The sequence below is a fragment of the Caretta caretta genome, chromosome 2 (assembly GCF_965140235.1).
Source record: "Caretta caretta isolate rCarCar2 chromosome 2, rCarCar1.hap1, whole genome shotgun sequence".
Taxonomy (NCBI): Eukaryota; Metazoa; Chordata; order Testudines; family Cheloniidae; genus Caretta; species Caretta caretta.
The window spans coordinates 229,990,875-230,006,848 of NC_134207.1; the positions used below are offsets into that span (position 1 = coordinate 229,990,875).

Genomic DNA, 15,974 nt, shown 5'->3' on the forward strand with positions numbered 1-15,974 from the left:
CCACAGGGAGATGTTATTCCAAGCTGCTGGTGGGAAACCTGCAGTGTATGCAGCAGAAGTAGTCAAATCTACAGTGACGGAACAGCACATCTGTGAGTGGAGTGGGCTAGTCAGCTACTGAGGTCGCCCTGGAAAATATACCCTTCCCACAGTGTAACTGCATATCTGGAGTTCCTGCTTCAGGAAAAAAGTTATCAGTAACCAGGACTGGGTCTGAATCCACGAGGGAATTAACAGGATGCTGTGTTAGCTCATACATGGCTGTGCCCAGTTATTGCTGCATGCAAGCATGCAGAACTCCACAGCCTTCTGCCTCCCTGCACCCACCACAGTTCTGGACAAAAACTGACACCTCACTTGCACTTGGGAGAAATAATTTGGTGACCCACAGATTGCATTGACTACCTATGACTGAAATGGACTAGATTTGGAAATAGAAAACTTTTTTTTTCCCCTCCCCCTCCCCAGACAGTTTTCACTGTTTCCAGATGGCTCCACAGAGCAAGGAGGAATGATTACGGAATGGCAAATTTCAAGCCCTTACTACTGAAAGGAAAAACATGCATGACCCTGACAAACATCTGTGACTACAGTGAAAATACCCTTTACAGCTGTTTATGACTGACTGTTTGAAATTCCCAGTCTCCGTTTTGAACTCCACCTGATTGGAGGGGGCAGGGGAGAGAAAGGGACACCAAGGCGCTGTGATACAATCCATCGTTAGTGAACACACACTGGTAGCCAGGGCTGATCATAACTTGGGCATTGCTTCTAGAGCAGAAATCCCTCCCAATACTGTAATAAACTGTAAATCAGAGTCATAAACTTACCAGGCTCCAGGGTGGCTTCTGTCTCCACCAGGTTTGCTGTAGACTCAGCAGTGGACTGTTCTCAGAGGGGGAGAAATCAAACAGCTCTTCTGAGTTGGGACCTTGAATTTGCTGTTGATCCTGATACACAGCCTCCTCTGGGATTGGTTTCATAAACAGTCACTTTATGCACCTCTCTTGAAGCCTGCTACTGGCTCTCATCAGTCCCCATCCTGGATTCAAGGGCCAGCAGGGCACCATCCCAGCTCACCAGGTTATCATTCATGGTTGGCTCCATGCTGGGTGCAGTGCCCCGCACACGGTCAAACTCCTCATAAGACACCCATGATGTTAGCAAGTTGCCCGAGGTGTGGTTCTTGTCTCTGGTCTTCCAGTACTTGCTTTTAAGCCTCTTACTACGCTCCCTGCACTGAGCACCCATCTAAAGCTGCCAGTTTTTTTTAAAGCTATCTGCTGGTACACATGGTCATTCCTGGTACATTTGCTGAAGTTCACCGTTTTACTGGCCTTGCACCAGAGATTCACCAAAATTGGGCTGTGCTCCAGTGACCATGAAGCAGCACGATTTACAAAAGTCTTGCCCTGCTCAGTCCCCATTGCAAACCCAGGAGGCTCCGACAGCGTGCTGGGAGCTTGGTGTTCAGAAGAGAAGGGGTTAACGCTGACCTGAGCTGCTACCGTACGCCAAGTGGGGTGACTTCCATTTTCAATAGAGTCGACTGGAAATTGTTGAGATAGCAAGGACTAAGGAGGTTGGCCCATAGAATTGTGGGACACTTCTGGTGGACTCCCAGGACAAGACTGAAGCAAGGCTGCAGCTACACTGCAAAGCAATAGAGCTTGAACCTGGGGTCCTGGCTTGACTTGTGCTCAGACCCTGCAGCCCTGAGACCCTAGGTCCGTGCAGTTGCAGTGTAGATGCAAGGGTGGTGTGTTATATTTGATCCTGAGCTTAAGCATGGAACTGCAGTGCAGATATACCCTTAGTGGGACCATGTATCTAGGGAGACCTCCAGGAACTGCTACTGCCAGGGGGAAACTCAGGTGCCTAATGTTATCCTTCCCCTTTTCTCAAACTGGCTATGTGTGCTGGGAGGGAGAAGGAGAGAAACAGGAGAGGGTGCCATACAGGAAAGCAAGAAAGTGTGTGAAAGCTGGTAAATGCCAGTCCCTACAGAAATTTCTCTCAAGACAACACAATAAAAGGGCTTTGTCTGGAGAACAAAGGCACCTCTTTGATGTTGGAGAAAGAATTTGTTTTTTGTCACTCAGTTTCACTGCAGAAACACATTGTATTTGCAGGAGACAGACCCGAGGCTAAACTAGTCTGGCTGGGATAGCCAGTGCATGTATCTCTCTGATATCTGTGGATATGTACAAGGCTTGATTATCCTCTCACTTACCCTAGTTTTACACCACTGTAACTATCTACTTTAATGGAATTACTCCTGATTTACATCAGTGCGAGAGGAGGATCAGGTCCATAGTACTTGAGCATACATAAGAAGAAGGTGAAGAGGTGTCAAGAGGAACCATTTGTCAGATACACTCAGGAAGGGAGAGGCACATGTGATCCAATGGGCAATGTTCCTTTCTGTGCTCCATCCACAGAGGATGAGTGTCTCTAACAGTCTCTTTAGCTCAACCTGTAACAGTCATGTTTTCAGTTCTAGAGAGGTCTGGTTCAGTTCCTGAGATCTGTCACACAGTAACCGGGATTAGCATGGAATAAAAGAATACAAACCACCTATTGAAGACTGAAACTTTTCATAATCACCTGAAACTAGGTGTGAGAAGAGCAATGTTAATTTGCACAATGGCCTTCAGTCCATAGACCTGATCTGTTGCCCCTGGACTGGAAATACTGCCGAGGCACATCTGGCTGCTGAGAGAGGTTGCAATTTGCAGTGTTCTGCAGTAACCCCTGTGGGCTGAGCTACCAGTGGAGTTCATAGATACTAACGGTACGTTTACACTGCATCTGGCAGCAAGCCTCCCAGGCCAGGTCCACTACCAGGACTTGTGCAAGCATGCTAAAAATAGCTGCATAGACACTGTGGCTTGGGCTCTGAAGTCTGTGGGGGCTGAGTGGGCTTGAGAGCCCACGCTCCAGCCCAAGCTGCAACCTCTACTTAAATGCATTGGTGCAAGCCCAGCTAGTACAAACCTGTGGACCTGAGCTGTGAGGCTCTCTTCCTGGTTCAGTGTAGACATATCCTAATGGGAGTTCCAGCCAGCCCCTCTCCTTTGCACAAGAAAGTTATCAAGAAATAAGGAGAGAGTGTGGGAGTGTGTGTGGTGGGTCCATCCTCTGAAGAGCCAAATAAAACAGCTCTAGTTCTGAAAGATAAAGAAACTGTTCTTACCTCAGGCAGCATCCTAAAAATGTCCTCTGTGATGAGGAGAGTCTTTTTATTGTCCACCTCATAACTCATGTTACTTCCCAGCGCAGTATTGTTTTGAGAAGCAATAAAGTTGTGAACAGCATCACAGCAGGAAGCTAGTTCTAACCTGCAAAAGACCAGTGTAGCTAATGAACGATAAGGAGGTGGCAGAGAACTAGAAAATAAAGTCTGTTTTTAATTAATTTAGTTACCAATAAAGCTGTGTGAACCTTTCAGAATGACTTTTGTACTGGTTACAAAACAAGTCAGGAGAAAACAGCTCAGCTTTGTCAACAACGATTTTACGGTTTGTGGCAAACCCAGGAAGCCCTTCTCTTTCCTTGTTTTTCCACTCCCTTCACCTTTCAGGAAAATAGGCCACAATCACGCTTATTATTGTTATAAATTAGTACTACAGAAGCACTGCGGCCCCATCAGAGACTATGGCCCCACCGTGCAAGGTGCTGTACAAACATATAATAAGAGTTAGTCTCTGCCCTGAAGAGTTAATCAGATTTCAGCAAAAATGTAAGAGGTGGGTGTAACAATCAGAAGGGATGGAGAGAGAGGATGTGGAAACAGTGAAAGGAGACACCTGGTTACGTAGCTCAGCTATGAGAACAGCTAGATGGTTGAGCTAGTTAATGAATGATTAATGTCTTCCACCACTCAGCACAGTTCTGCTGTGCAAGATTTAGCAGATGTTAAATAAATTAGAAGATACAAATAAATAAGATAGATATCTTCCGTGTTTGGTGGGTGGGTGTGTGTGTGTGTGTGTGTGTGTGTGTGTGTGTGTGTGTGTGTGAGAGAGAAATAGAAAGATAAGCCAACACGGTCCGCAAAAAACATCTAATCAATAGGGCAGCCTCCATTTAAATGCCTTCTAGAAGGATGGTCTCTTGATTGTCCAACTCATAACTCAGTTTATTTCTTCAAGGGGCATGTGTAAATGCTAAGCAGTATTATTTTGAAAAGCAGTAAAGTTGTGAACAGCACCATCAGGACTCTGAAATCTGCCATTGATCCTGCTGCCCTTTGTCTTATTCTGGGATCTGATACACCTCACAATGCATCATGTCCATGATACTGGGGAATCATTTTGGCCCAGAACTTCAAAAGATACTTCGGAGCCTAATTCCCACCGAGGGTCTGGGCCTTTATCTCTAAACACTTTCACCTCACACTTCCAGATTGTCAGCCTGTGGTCAGCAGTGATAGCCTTGGAATGTCAGACTGAAGGACTAGCGGATGCTGCACCTGGACACAACGTGGGCATCTCCCAAGCAGTAGAGGCAGCATTGATGTTTGTTGCTGACTGAGAAGGAACTTGGGCAGGAAGTGCAGATTTTAAAGCCTGGGGTCTTCAGCACAGTCCCGTACCCCATGCATGCGTACTAGAGGGGGGGCGTTTATAAGTAAACAGATTCCCCCAAAAGTCCCAAATCAACTCTAAATAATTACTAAAATGAGTAAAAAACTATGTAAAAACAGTAAAACAGCTAAATACTATAAAAAAACTACACACAATTACACTCTTTTTAAAAGGTGCATCACACGCAAGAGAACACTAGTAGTTCCTGCATGATCCAGGTCAGAGTGAAAAGGAACTGGAGACGTGGTCGGTCTGCTCCACCCTTTATCGCCTCGGACGAAACCATGAGGCGAGACAAGGGCGCATTCATGAATCAACGGACACTACTTTCAAGTTCTCCAGCTCTGGACGCATGGTGCACATGCGTCATCCTTCAATGGAATACTATAGGGACCATCACTCAAAGGAGAATTAGGTGAACAGTTCTCTGGTGTGCTCTTAGAGCACCACTACCCTTACTCAGAGCAGATAGTATGGTTACAAAATAGTCTGATATTGTCTAAAAAGGAGTTATTAATCCTAGTGTAGAGAATCTCTACAAGACCTTGTGCGCTGCTTAAGCCTGACTTAGCCCTATGTTCATGGTCTAAGCAGTGAAAGGGGTTTTATTGGCCTCTCTGCAACAGGGTGATTTGGTTTTTTGAAAACAGTTTATAATTGGAAATTTGAGACACTTATCTAGAGTTGGACCGTTGGATCAATATAATTAACTGTATTCTCTATGGGAAATTATGAACACAATTAAATATTTTGCTGCTTTTAAAATAATTATTTTGTATTTTTAAATTGAAAGACCAGCTGATAACTTAAGAAAAATCAGACTTTTAAAAGTAAATGTATCTGTGAATTGTTGCTAGCTGCTGACCCCCAACAAAATTATGGTTGCAGTTATCTACAACCTATCTGGATGCAGATTATCTTTCTGTGGAGAAAGCAGGAAGTGGGAGGGGGAAAACCAGGACATGTGAGAAGGCAGTGCCCTCACAAACAGAACTGTAGCTCAGGGAAGGACAGGTTCCTGATGAGGAACAAGAAAGAAAGTAAGTTGCCAGGAAAAGGGCCACATGTAGGGAAAGATATGGAAGGGAGGGCCAGAGGCCCAGAATGGGTGCACAAAAATGATGGAGAAGGCCGAAGTGGCTGTGAGGGAGAAGACATATGAGAACTCCATGGAAGGAAAAGTCTCTCAGTGGCAAAGCTGAAGGGTACAGCGACCAATATGGAGACAAACCCAGCGTGCATTTAGCACTCAGACTCTGGGGAAAAAAGATATTGGGAGAGTCTGCAAGGCAAAAGCTACATGAAAAGTTGTTAGCAACAGAGCAAGCATTACAAGTAGCCATAGAGACATGCAATTTCAGAAGGAGAAACTCAGAAACAACATGGAAGAGAGGGGTAAACTGTTTCTCATGGTAGGTGACCTAGAGCAGGATGACCTGTGGAGCCAGCTCCAGAGGAGAGGGCATCCATACCTCTGAGGGATGTAGTCTTTAAGGGGAGGGTGTGTGACTGGGTGTCCACACCACCAAGGCCTAAAGGGGTATATTAGGCCAATTAACCTATAGGCTGCATCTGCAGTGCTAAGGCCTGATTGCTGATGAAGGATAAAGGTCTGCAGCTTGAATTCCATTGGCACAAATGAATAAAGCCTAAAATCACTAAAGCAAAGAAATTGTGAAGCTGCATCTTGCTCAAAAGAAATGTGTAGGTATGAAAAACAATTATAGCTGTGGAGGTACCCAGCTGGGTTCTGTAGCTTGTTGTACTAACAATATACCTCTTACATGAAAAATCTTTGAAGAATGTTAATGTAGTAGTTAATATTCAGGTTACCTAGGGAACCTGAGACTAAAAACTCTAGATAGAGAAGCCTGTGGGGCAGAAGCAATCCACCCTACAGTAGTTTCCAAAGCTTTAGGAATGAGCCTTCTGGGAAAAAGCAAGGCTCTTTCACCCATCTTTTTAATGTTTGCTGTTTCACTGTAATATCCAAGAAGAGTGAAGTCTTGGTTTGGTTAGAACAAGCGTAGATTGATGTAAATCTGTAAAAGCAGGAAGAATTCAGGTGGTCTTTAAAGCGGAGAGGTTAAGAGTTAGGCTAGTGGAGTTGCCATGCTTATGTTTTAATTGAGGATAAAGAACAGGGGGAATAAGGCTGAATTTTGAGATGAATGGTCTCATGGGAAAATATTTCTGATCAAAATTCATGTAGTACCAAGTATTGGAAACAGTAGAAGTTTAGACACTTTTCCTTATTTCCTCAGTCACTTGTCATCTGCATTCCATTCAGCTGTGGTAAAACTATATCACAAGATACTACAGCTGTTGGTATCTCTCTGCCATAGCGAGCTGGAAGACAGAATAAGAAGTAGGAACAGCTGTGGGGATGGATGATATACCCAAGCATGTGACACAATATGCCCCCCATTGGATGCACAAAGGCAATAACCAGAAGACAAGTGCCAGGTGTGCCGTGCACTCCAGTGGACAGTTTGAACTTGGTGGAAGTGTTTTTAGCACAGTGTAGACAGACACCCTGAAATGGAGAGAAAGAACACAACACTTTTATTTACCTATGAGGCCTGGGCAAAAATTCATCATACAAAGGTAGGTAGGTAGGGGTGTGTGTGTGTGTGTGTGTGTTTGGATTTGTTTAGTGGCAGTCATTGACTTTGAGAGATGTGAGGGAAGGACAATTCATCACACAGCTGTCGGAACACTGACCACTGGTTGAGAACGAGGACAGTCCCACACAAAGCTGCAGGTAAAAGTCACCACTGAGCTCTATACAGTATGAGTACTCACTGGGACAATGCTGAAGGAGAGCATTTGGACAGGGGGGAAAGACAAGAGTAGTAGCAAGAAAACTATAGACAGCTTATACCCTGTGTTCAGATCTGCAGCATAGAATTGCCAGCTGTTACCTTTTGGCCAACCACTTAAGTAAATATTTCTCCCTTCGATCCATACCTGTTCCTTGTACTAATTCACTGCCCCGCCCCCTTGTTTGTCTTTGGGTCCGCTAGGCTGGAGTCATCTGTGGAAGGCAGTAGAGCTATGATACTAGGAGAGATGCTTGCTCAACATTAGGCAGGGCTGTTTTCTAGCAACAGAGGAATTGTCGTACTGGAACCAAGCAGTGATTTATCTACTCTAGTTCCAGTCTCTGACAGCCGCCAGTACTAGATGCTTCAGAGGAAGGTGCAACAAAGCTCAGAGCTCAGTTATGGAATAAGCTATGCATGGGTGAGATTTGAAAAAAGCTTCCTTAACTCAAGAGTAGTTTATGCCTGGAAGCATAAAGATTTACATCTCTTATAAAAATGTATTTTATTTTATCTATTCTATTCTTCAAAGCTTCAGGGAAGTGAAGTGATCCTGTACAATACTAAACATGCCTGTGAGGTTGGTAAGCACTATTTCCATTTTACAGATGGGCAAACACAGACACAGAGAAGTTCAGTAGTTCGCCTGTGGATACTGTGGTCTGGCCATTAAAGGACTCCAGTGGATTAGGCACGTGAACGGCAATGTTAATCCTCCTCCTGACAGTAAGTAGCTGCATGACCTGATTCATGTCACATACCTCTCTAAACTGAGTTTCATCATCTGTGAAATGGGTGTGACTCTATTTACCTAGCTCATAGGGAGGCAGAACGGAGCAGTATTTGTAACATACGACACAAGTGTCATGTACTATTCTGATAGAAGCAGAATTCAGTAGTTCCTTGCTCCCAGCCCTGTGCTCAGTGCATTGGGCCAGTAGCCTATAAAGCAGGAACACGTGGACAAACAGAAATATTAATTTAGACGTAGAAATAGACAAATGTGAATTTATAAGCAAAAAGCAGAACTTTGACTTTTCATATGCTTCAGCATGAAAAATTTCCACTGTCCCCAAATTCTGTGAAAAGTCTAAATACCAGAGTGCAACTCCTTTCCTATCCAACATTACACAATGTGGTGCTATTCCTCCCCTTCCTGGCTCAAAAAACATTTCAATAATCTCTTAGAGCTCTGTTCCCCACACAACTCTGCCAGTACATCATCATTTCTAAGCTGCTATTCTAGTGCCAGGTCTCTTGCTCAGTGATTGATAAATATACCAAAAAGTGTGTGGTGGGTTTTTAAGGTGCACACATTTAGTTAGGAAGCAATGTACTGAATCTTAAAGGAAAGCATATTTCCTCTGATGTGCTAAGGGATCAGAACTTCTGCAAGATTCTGAAGTGCTGGAAGAGCAGGATATCTATAAAATTTTAATATCCGGCTTCTTGAAAAGAACAGAAAGGAGAAGAGATTGAGATAAAGAGAGAGAGTTACTTGAACACATACACCCCACGCATGATAATCATCCAGCCACCAAAACAAGTTAACTTATAGGTCAGTGATCACATTACATATAAATTAGATGGGGGAAGGGAACTTATTTCCTAAGCTTTTAGGAATTAATACAACTGTTACAGTAAAAGTCAATGGGCCCAAATTTCAGTAAGCCTACCCTAACCTAGCACTAGGGTAGAAGGCCATATAATTACCTTAAGTTTCCTAGAAGGCTAGTGCATCCCAGAGTTTGCACCTCTGCATACTTCTGCCCTGATCTTTGCAAGCATGACAAAACTTGTGAGGCTTTGCTGCTCATTGTACATACTTCTGGTCAGGAGAAAAAAAAAAAAAAAAGACTGCTAGAGCAACAGTGAGGATGCTCATAGACTCCTCTTATGCTGTAACAAAATGACTGGATAGAAGGTACCATGCTAGATTCTTCTGGAACTTATTCCATTTAAGGGCTAGAACAGGTGTGGAACGGGAGGTTCTGGTGGAGACAAGCCTGGAACAGGGAGAGGTTGCTCTGGGATACATCTGTCTCACTGGCAGGGCAGAAATAGTTTGTAGAGTGGCAATTGGGCCGCTCTGAAGCGGCTCTCTAGGTAGTAGGCCATAAGAGAAAAGCATCAGAGCACAGCAGCCCTGACTGTGGCTGGGGAAACAGCAGATAACCACAGCCTCCCCTCCAGCCTGTTCTGCAGGCATATTATTCCTGCCCACCCTGAGTTATGACTGAAAGGGTCTGAAATTAGCATGGCTGATTTTGCCTAGAGACGTGAACTTACATAGCTCCTTATTATGCTCTAACATCTTTGTGCCTGAGGGGCCTGATTCAAACCCAACTAGAATCAATGCAAAGACTCTCATTGGACTTCAGCGGTCTTTGGTCAGGGCCTTAGCACCGTACATTGTATTGGCTCAGCTACAGGAACAGTGTTGGTTAGTTAACCAATGCTTCACGACCAGCCATGGGAGCATACCATTTCAAATTCTCCACAAAAGGACGTTTCCACCCCACACACCCAACAATTTTTCCTTAGCATGATGCAATTGACTTTAGTCAAACTGGATATTAAAATCCCAGAGCTACCTAATTCTAAACAGCTCTAAGGGAGGTCACATTTTTAATCATCTTGCCACATCATTGTAGAATAATGTGATTGAAGAGTTTTTCCTTCTTGAAAAATCAGTATTAGCAGAATGAAGTTGTGCTTCACTGAACCTGAAGTTGTGCATTTCTAACTGTAAGATCTTTGGGGCAGGGATTGTTACTCACTGGCCCTGATTCAGGAGAACACTTGAGCACATGCTTACTTATATGCAGTCTTGAACAGGGATGGATTTAGGCATGGGTTTACTTGGACTCTGGCTACAATGGGAACCCTAATCTAGCATCAATCCTGAAGGGGGCCCTCCAAGCATTTCTACAAGAGAAACTATAAATAATAGTTTAGAACCTTGAATTAAGAAATGTATTGCACATTTACAAAGCCTCTCAGATACCAGAGTGGCAGGCACATTAGAGACGTCCAAATAGATATCACTATGCGACCGCTTTTCATTTAAAATTGTCAATTTTCTTTCTGGAGCTGGGAATTCTTTATTTGGCTAATTCTAGTAAATTATCCAATTGTTCACTCCCAAAATGTAGAGAAAATTGGAGAAACTAGATGTGTTTAGCTCTTAGAATATTTCTGTGTAATGTATTGCACTGAGCACAAAGACAGTCCAAGCTCCAGAGAGATAACAGAATCTTACAACCATGTACTAAGTACAAGAGGCACTGGTTTATTTGGTATCAATTTCCTGGGGAAGATCTGCACCACACATTTATAAAGCGAGCCCTCAACAGATTGCTTTTTTAAATTAATAAAATTAAATTACCTAAATTTTGTATATTCTTCTGGTCTTCTTTTCCATGTGCAGTTCTGTATTTTTGTCACTATCTGAAGATAATAATCTTCAGAATACCTTTAAAAAAAAAGTATCAGAGGCTAGGATATATATAATATGTATTTAGTTACAGCTATAAACTCAATTTCTCAAACATTCAAATGATATAGGTATTAATAATTTTTTATAGTGCATATAAACAAATAAATCCCTTTGAGTTTCCATGACCCATTTTACCTCTTTGTAATACTATTATTGTGGCCTATTAAACCATCTTCTTTTATCTCTTTGATACATTATTGAACTTCTATTTTCAGACTTTTTCAATACACCTACAGGTTTAGAACTTGAATATTTTAGGTTCATTGGACCAATCAAAGTGATCTCAACTCAGCAGTCCAAATTAATATATAAATCTCTGCCTGTATTATGCCTGAAAGCCTCTTTTTCTTGTATTCAAATGCTTTAAACTTCAATGATGTTTTCAGACGTAGCTGTTGCAAACCAAGAAGTAGCCTTGCAATTCTTCTTTTATTCATTTATTTACTTCATAGATTCTTCCAAGATTAATTTTATTATCCAAGACTAACAATATTTAAACATGAAAGTTTGTTTGTAAAAATCTTAAGTAAAAATATCAAATCTGTATTGTATACACCACAGAATCAACACTACCAGAGCATACGGAACCAGAGGTTTTTGCATACGGTAAGGAACCTTTTAAAAAAAGAGATTTAAGTTAGTTCACAGATGAAATACAGCAGAACATTTTATCAAAAGAAAGAAGAAAATTTCTCCTGTTATGGATCTTTGCTAGGACAGATTCCATTTGTGCTTTTTTTATGTACCTGGAACCTAACGGAGTTGTGTATATTTATTCCCTAAAAACAAATCTGATTTATGGTTTCTTGGTTTGTTTGTGTGTTTGTAACGTGACTACTAATTTCACAGGGCTTATATCTCCAAAGAAAACCTGTACCCAGTGTTTTTAGTGAAAAGGATTATTTTTGGAATCACAAAGGATAATTAGAGTGCCACAGTTTTTATATGCAAACGTTTCTGAAAATTGCATCTTTCCTTTTGTTTGCTTGAGAAAGGAACAGAAGTTGTTTACTGTGTAACGTTAACTTTCTGGTCAGGTTTGCCAGACTTCTAATTACTACCTATTTGCAAATGGAAAAAGAAAATGCAATCATTTAGGGCCCAATCCAAAGACCCACTGAGGTTTGACTTCATTAGGCTTTGGATCAGGTCTTTAAACATACACAGTGTAGCATACATGGTCTCGAAATAAACATTTAAGTGCAATGAAACAGGACATGTTTACCAGAGCCCCAACTTATTAGCATATTTTCATATCATTTGCCCTCCGTGAACAAATAAAAGGCCACGACCATGACCTTGCAGATATTTAAGCATATGCTTTCTTAGTATGTAATAGTATGGGGAGTGGGGTGGAGAGATGGCATATGCAAAATTAATGGGCTACTTCATTTTCTGCACAAAGAGGGGCAGAGGGGCCAGGAGGAACCTGAGCCAGGTTGATGTCAGAGTCTATACTCCAGAGTCCGCAGTGTCTACACTAGGAAATATATATAAGATTTTTCTCTGCACCGGTGCAGTTTCACCAGTGGCAGCCAATGATGAAAGCTGTAATGAGGAGGAGATGCTGGTGTCTGTCTATACAACGGAACAACTAGTCTCCTATGGGCAATACTACAGTCACTATAGGTAATTCAGTTTTTATAGTAGCTCATTTCTAGACCTTTTCTGAAGAGAATCCACTTGTTGTGATTGTGTATTGGTTTGTAAGAATGTGAACTAATCAGGAAAGAAAACCCCAAAGGAAGATCTGCTTCTCCGATTCCGTCAAGCAGATTTTAAAAAAAAAAAAAGCCCTAGATTGAAGAAGTCTCCCTCTCGTTTTTAGCTGTGAATGAGAAATCTTCTTGTCTTACTAATTTTTGTTTTTTTTCATTTAGACCAAGAATAAATCCAGTGGATGCTAAAACAGCCAAACACTAGTTGCACATTTTCAGTTTGCGGTTTTATGGTTTTGCATTCATGTCAATGAGAATTATGTGCAAGAGATGAGCAGACGCTTCATCTTCTATTTAAACCAAACATAGCAGAGAGTAAACCAAACACCTACCTTTTCTTCTTGATAGATGAAGACCAAATGTAGTCCTGCATCTCCTTACATTTTGAAGCCAGTTGAAGTTGGTAAATTGCATTTTTGTGAGTTGTTCTGTTGGGGAAAAAAAGAAAAAAAAGATGAAAATCTTCAAAAGACAGAAAACACTCTTAGCAACCCCACAGTTAATTTGCTGTGACAATGAGATTAATAACTGCCACAGATTCTGGAAAAACATTACTAATGAAGTCTGAATAACTTCTATTGTGAGGTTTCTCTGCAGAAGGGGAGGTGGTTGTTCTCACCAGCAACAAATTTGATTTAACATAATCTCAGTTCATATCAGTTGCCTTGTGCCAATTCCAATGTAAATCAGAAATGTAATTAAAAAAATAAATGGGACTCGGAAGCAGCTTGAGCATTACATTTTGAAGATATATTAAAATATTTTTACAATAAATATTTAACAGAGGGTGGTTTTCCAAAGCTGTTGCTAAAATGCAATACTCAGGAACAGCCTACAGTTCAAAGAAAACTGGGTAACTCGGGGAGGCTACGTAACTGGATGTTAAAACTTTCACCTCTAGGTCGCTAGTTTTAATCTAGTGACCCAAGATTGTTTTCCTCTTTATTTTATAGGGTAAGATGATGTATAAAGAAAATGTAGTCACATGAACAACATTTAGTCACCTTAAATAACTGTTCTCCCTCCCCTCCGCCCCTGAACGTCTAAGTATGCCTCTTGCTCCCATGTTCCTGATAGACGACAGACCCGTTGGTTATTAAGCCTCTTTGGGTACGGCTACACTGCGTTTTAAGACCCACGGCAGTGAGTCTTGGACATAGATGCTGGAACTAGGGGTGCTGGGGATTCACACCATCCTTGGCTTGAAGTGGTTTCCATCATATACAGCGTTTACAGTTCTGTTCAATGACTTTCAGCAGCCCCACTATAAAAATCGTTCCAGCACCTATGGTCTCAGAGCCTGGCCCTTCAGATTCAGACTATGGCACTAAAAACAGCTGCGCAGACGTTTGGACTCAGGCTCTGAAAATCACCCCTGGCTTCAGAGCCCAAGTTCCGGCCCATGCCTGAAGGTCTACACAAGCTGCTTTTAGTGCCATAGCTGTAGACCTGGGCTCCGAGACTCGCGGTCGTGGGTTTTCAAATGCAGTATAGACGTACCCTTTGAGAAAAGTATCTTCTATTTCTCTTAGCTTCACTCTGGTATCCATGCAAATAGTATCCTCCTCTCTATCATCTCTTGCAACATTTTTCTTCCCTCTGACATGAGGTTTTTTGCTCCACTGACCATAATTTCTCATTCCTCTTTACTGATTCAGTTCATACACTCAACTGACCAACATTAAGTTAACAGGCTTTTGTAGCCAAACATTTCAACACTGACTCTGTAAATTCACCTTCTGGCACGCTGGGCCCTAAATTATCCCCTTTAACAATACTAAACACATTTGCTAGACCTAGGTGAAGATATTCTTATTCCAGCATAGAAAACCAGTCTAAACAAAAATGACTCTTCTTAAAGAGTTCCCTTCTGTCACAGGAAAGGCCAAGACCCTGTCTCAATAGGCAACTGGAAGGAGAAAGTATCCTCCGTGCTTATTGATACTGTATGAATTAAATTATATGAACACCCTTTTTAACAATCAGGTAGTGTGGGCCAGATCCTTAGTTGTAAATCTGGCCCTTTGAATGCACAATTTGTTCACCCCCTACACCAAAACTCACACTGTGCAAGAGTGGCTTCATTTCTGGAGACTGTGTAGCTCTGACACTCGGAGCATACTTGCACAAATCATGGTTAAAGGTGTGTAGCTTGTGCACAGATGCGGTGTCATTTGTTCATGACTGCTTATGTGTGGGTGCTCTCCTGAGCAACCCAATCCAGCTCTCAGAGTCACAGCAGCCAGACCACTGCAGTGCATACATACTCATATTCCAGTGATTAGGATGTCAAGGGCTTTGTACATTTCAGCCTCAATGCTGATGAGCCAGGAGCGCTGATGCTGTTCCTGTGTCTGTGTCACCATCACTGGGATGTGCAGGGGCCCAATCCTGTCCTTGGGTGCACACCAGGCTCACAATGAAGTCCCTGGGAGTCCTGCACCCACATATTGAAGTAGAATTTGGCACACAAATACTGAATTAGGGGCCAATCCTGCAGTTCGTATTCGGGCAGGACTTACTCAGGTAAGAATCGCAGACCAGCCCTTACCAGACTAAGCAGGAGCAAACAACCAGTAACAACATTTTGGTACTAGGCTATGACAAGCACTTCCATGACCAGGCAGTAGGACAGAGAGGAAGAAAGAAGCCTTTCCTCCCCCAGGACAGGGCACATAAGGGCTGGGCAGAATTGCCACTGTTTGCTTGGAGACCACAGGAACAACTCACCTAGAAAGCTGCTGTGATGGGGAGAGGGAACATACGGCATGCCCAAGAGGGAAGTCACAGACTGCACTTCTCCCTGGACAGAGAGAGGGCATTCCCCCAGGAGTACATCCAGGGTTCTCCTTGGGGAGCTGCAGCTCTGCACACACTTTATTGGGGGCTGTGGCAAAATGCCACAGTCTAGCTCTTAGATGTCCTGTATAGCTAAAAAAAAACAAGCAAAAAAACCCAAAACACAAAACAAAACCCACAGACAACAGCTGGTATTACTTGTTATCAGCTCAGTGGCCGATTTTGGATACGGTTTTTTAGGTTAATACTTCTTTTGGAAGAGTGGCATACAAATATAAGGGCATCAGGTTTTCAGGGCACTGAACTCAGTACAGCATGTATATAATTGACAATAAACGTTCTGTCAATACAGTTCTCACACACACACAGGTTTACAAGTGGGTTGAAGGTACAAAAGAACTAAATGAGGTCCCTTTTTTCCTGGCTCTCATAAGAGCTCGGCACACATGTGCTTCAGCAGATTTTGGTTAGCCCAGATTTATAGATGTAGATATTTCTTTAAAAAAAAAAAAAAACACAACCAGAATGACACCACGAAAAAATA

General features: G+C 42.4%; 1 protein-coding gene across 3 annotated transcripts in view; it reads right to left on the reverse strand.

The window, feature by feature from the left end:
* Positions 1 to 15,974, reverse strand: part of ST8SIA6 (ST8 alpha-N-acetyl-neuraminide alpha-2,8-sialyltransferase 6) — a 50,563-nt gene that overhangs the window by 16,047 nt on the left and 18,542 nt on the right. For 2 of the 3 annotated variants that reach the window (XR_007354937.2, XM_048838019.2), the window contains exons 3-5: positions 12,964 to 13,059; positions 10,803 to 10,889; positions 3,197 to 3,341 (exon numbers count right to left, since the gene is read on the reverse strand). Coding sequence is in view for 2 of the 3 variants with exons in the window: in XM_048838019.2 (XP_048693976.1) it covers positions 3,197 to 3,341; positions 10,803 to 10,889; positions 12,964 to 13,059 (328 nt within the window). In the remaining variant the exon portion in view is untranslated. The remainder of the gene's footprint in view (positions 1 to 3,196; positions 3,342 to 10,802; positions 10,890 to 12,963; positions 13,060 to 15,974) is intronic. The other variant, XM_048838020.2, reaches the window with a different exon arrangement.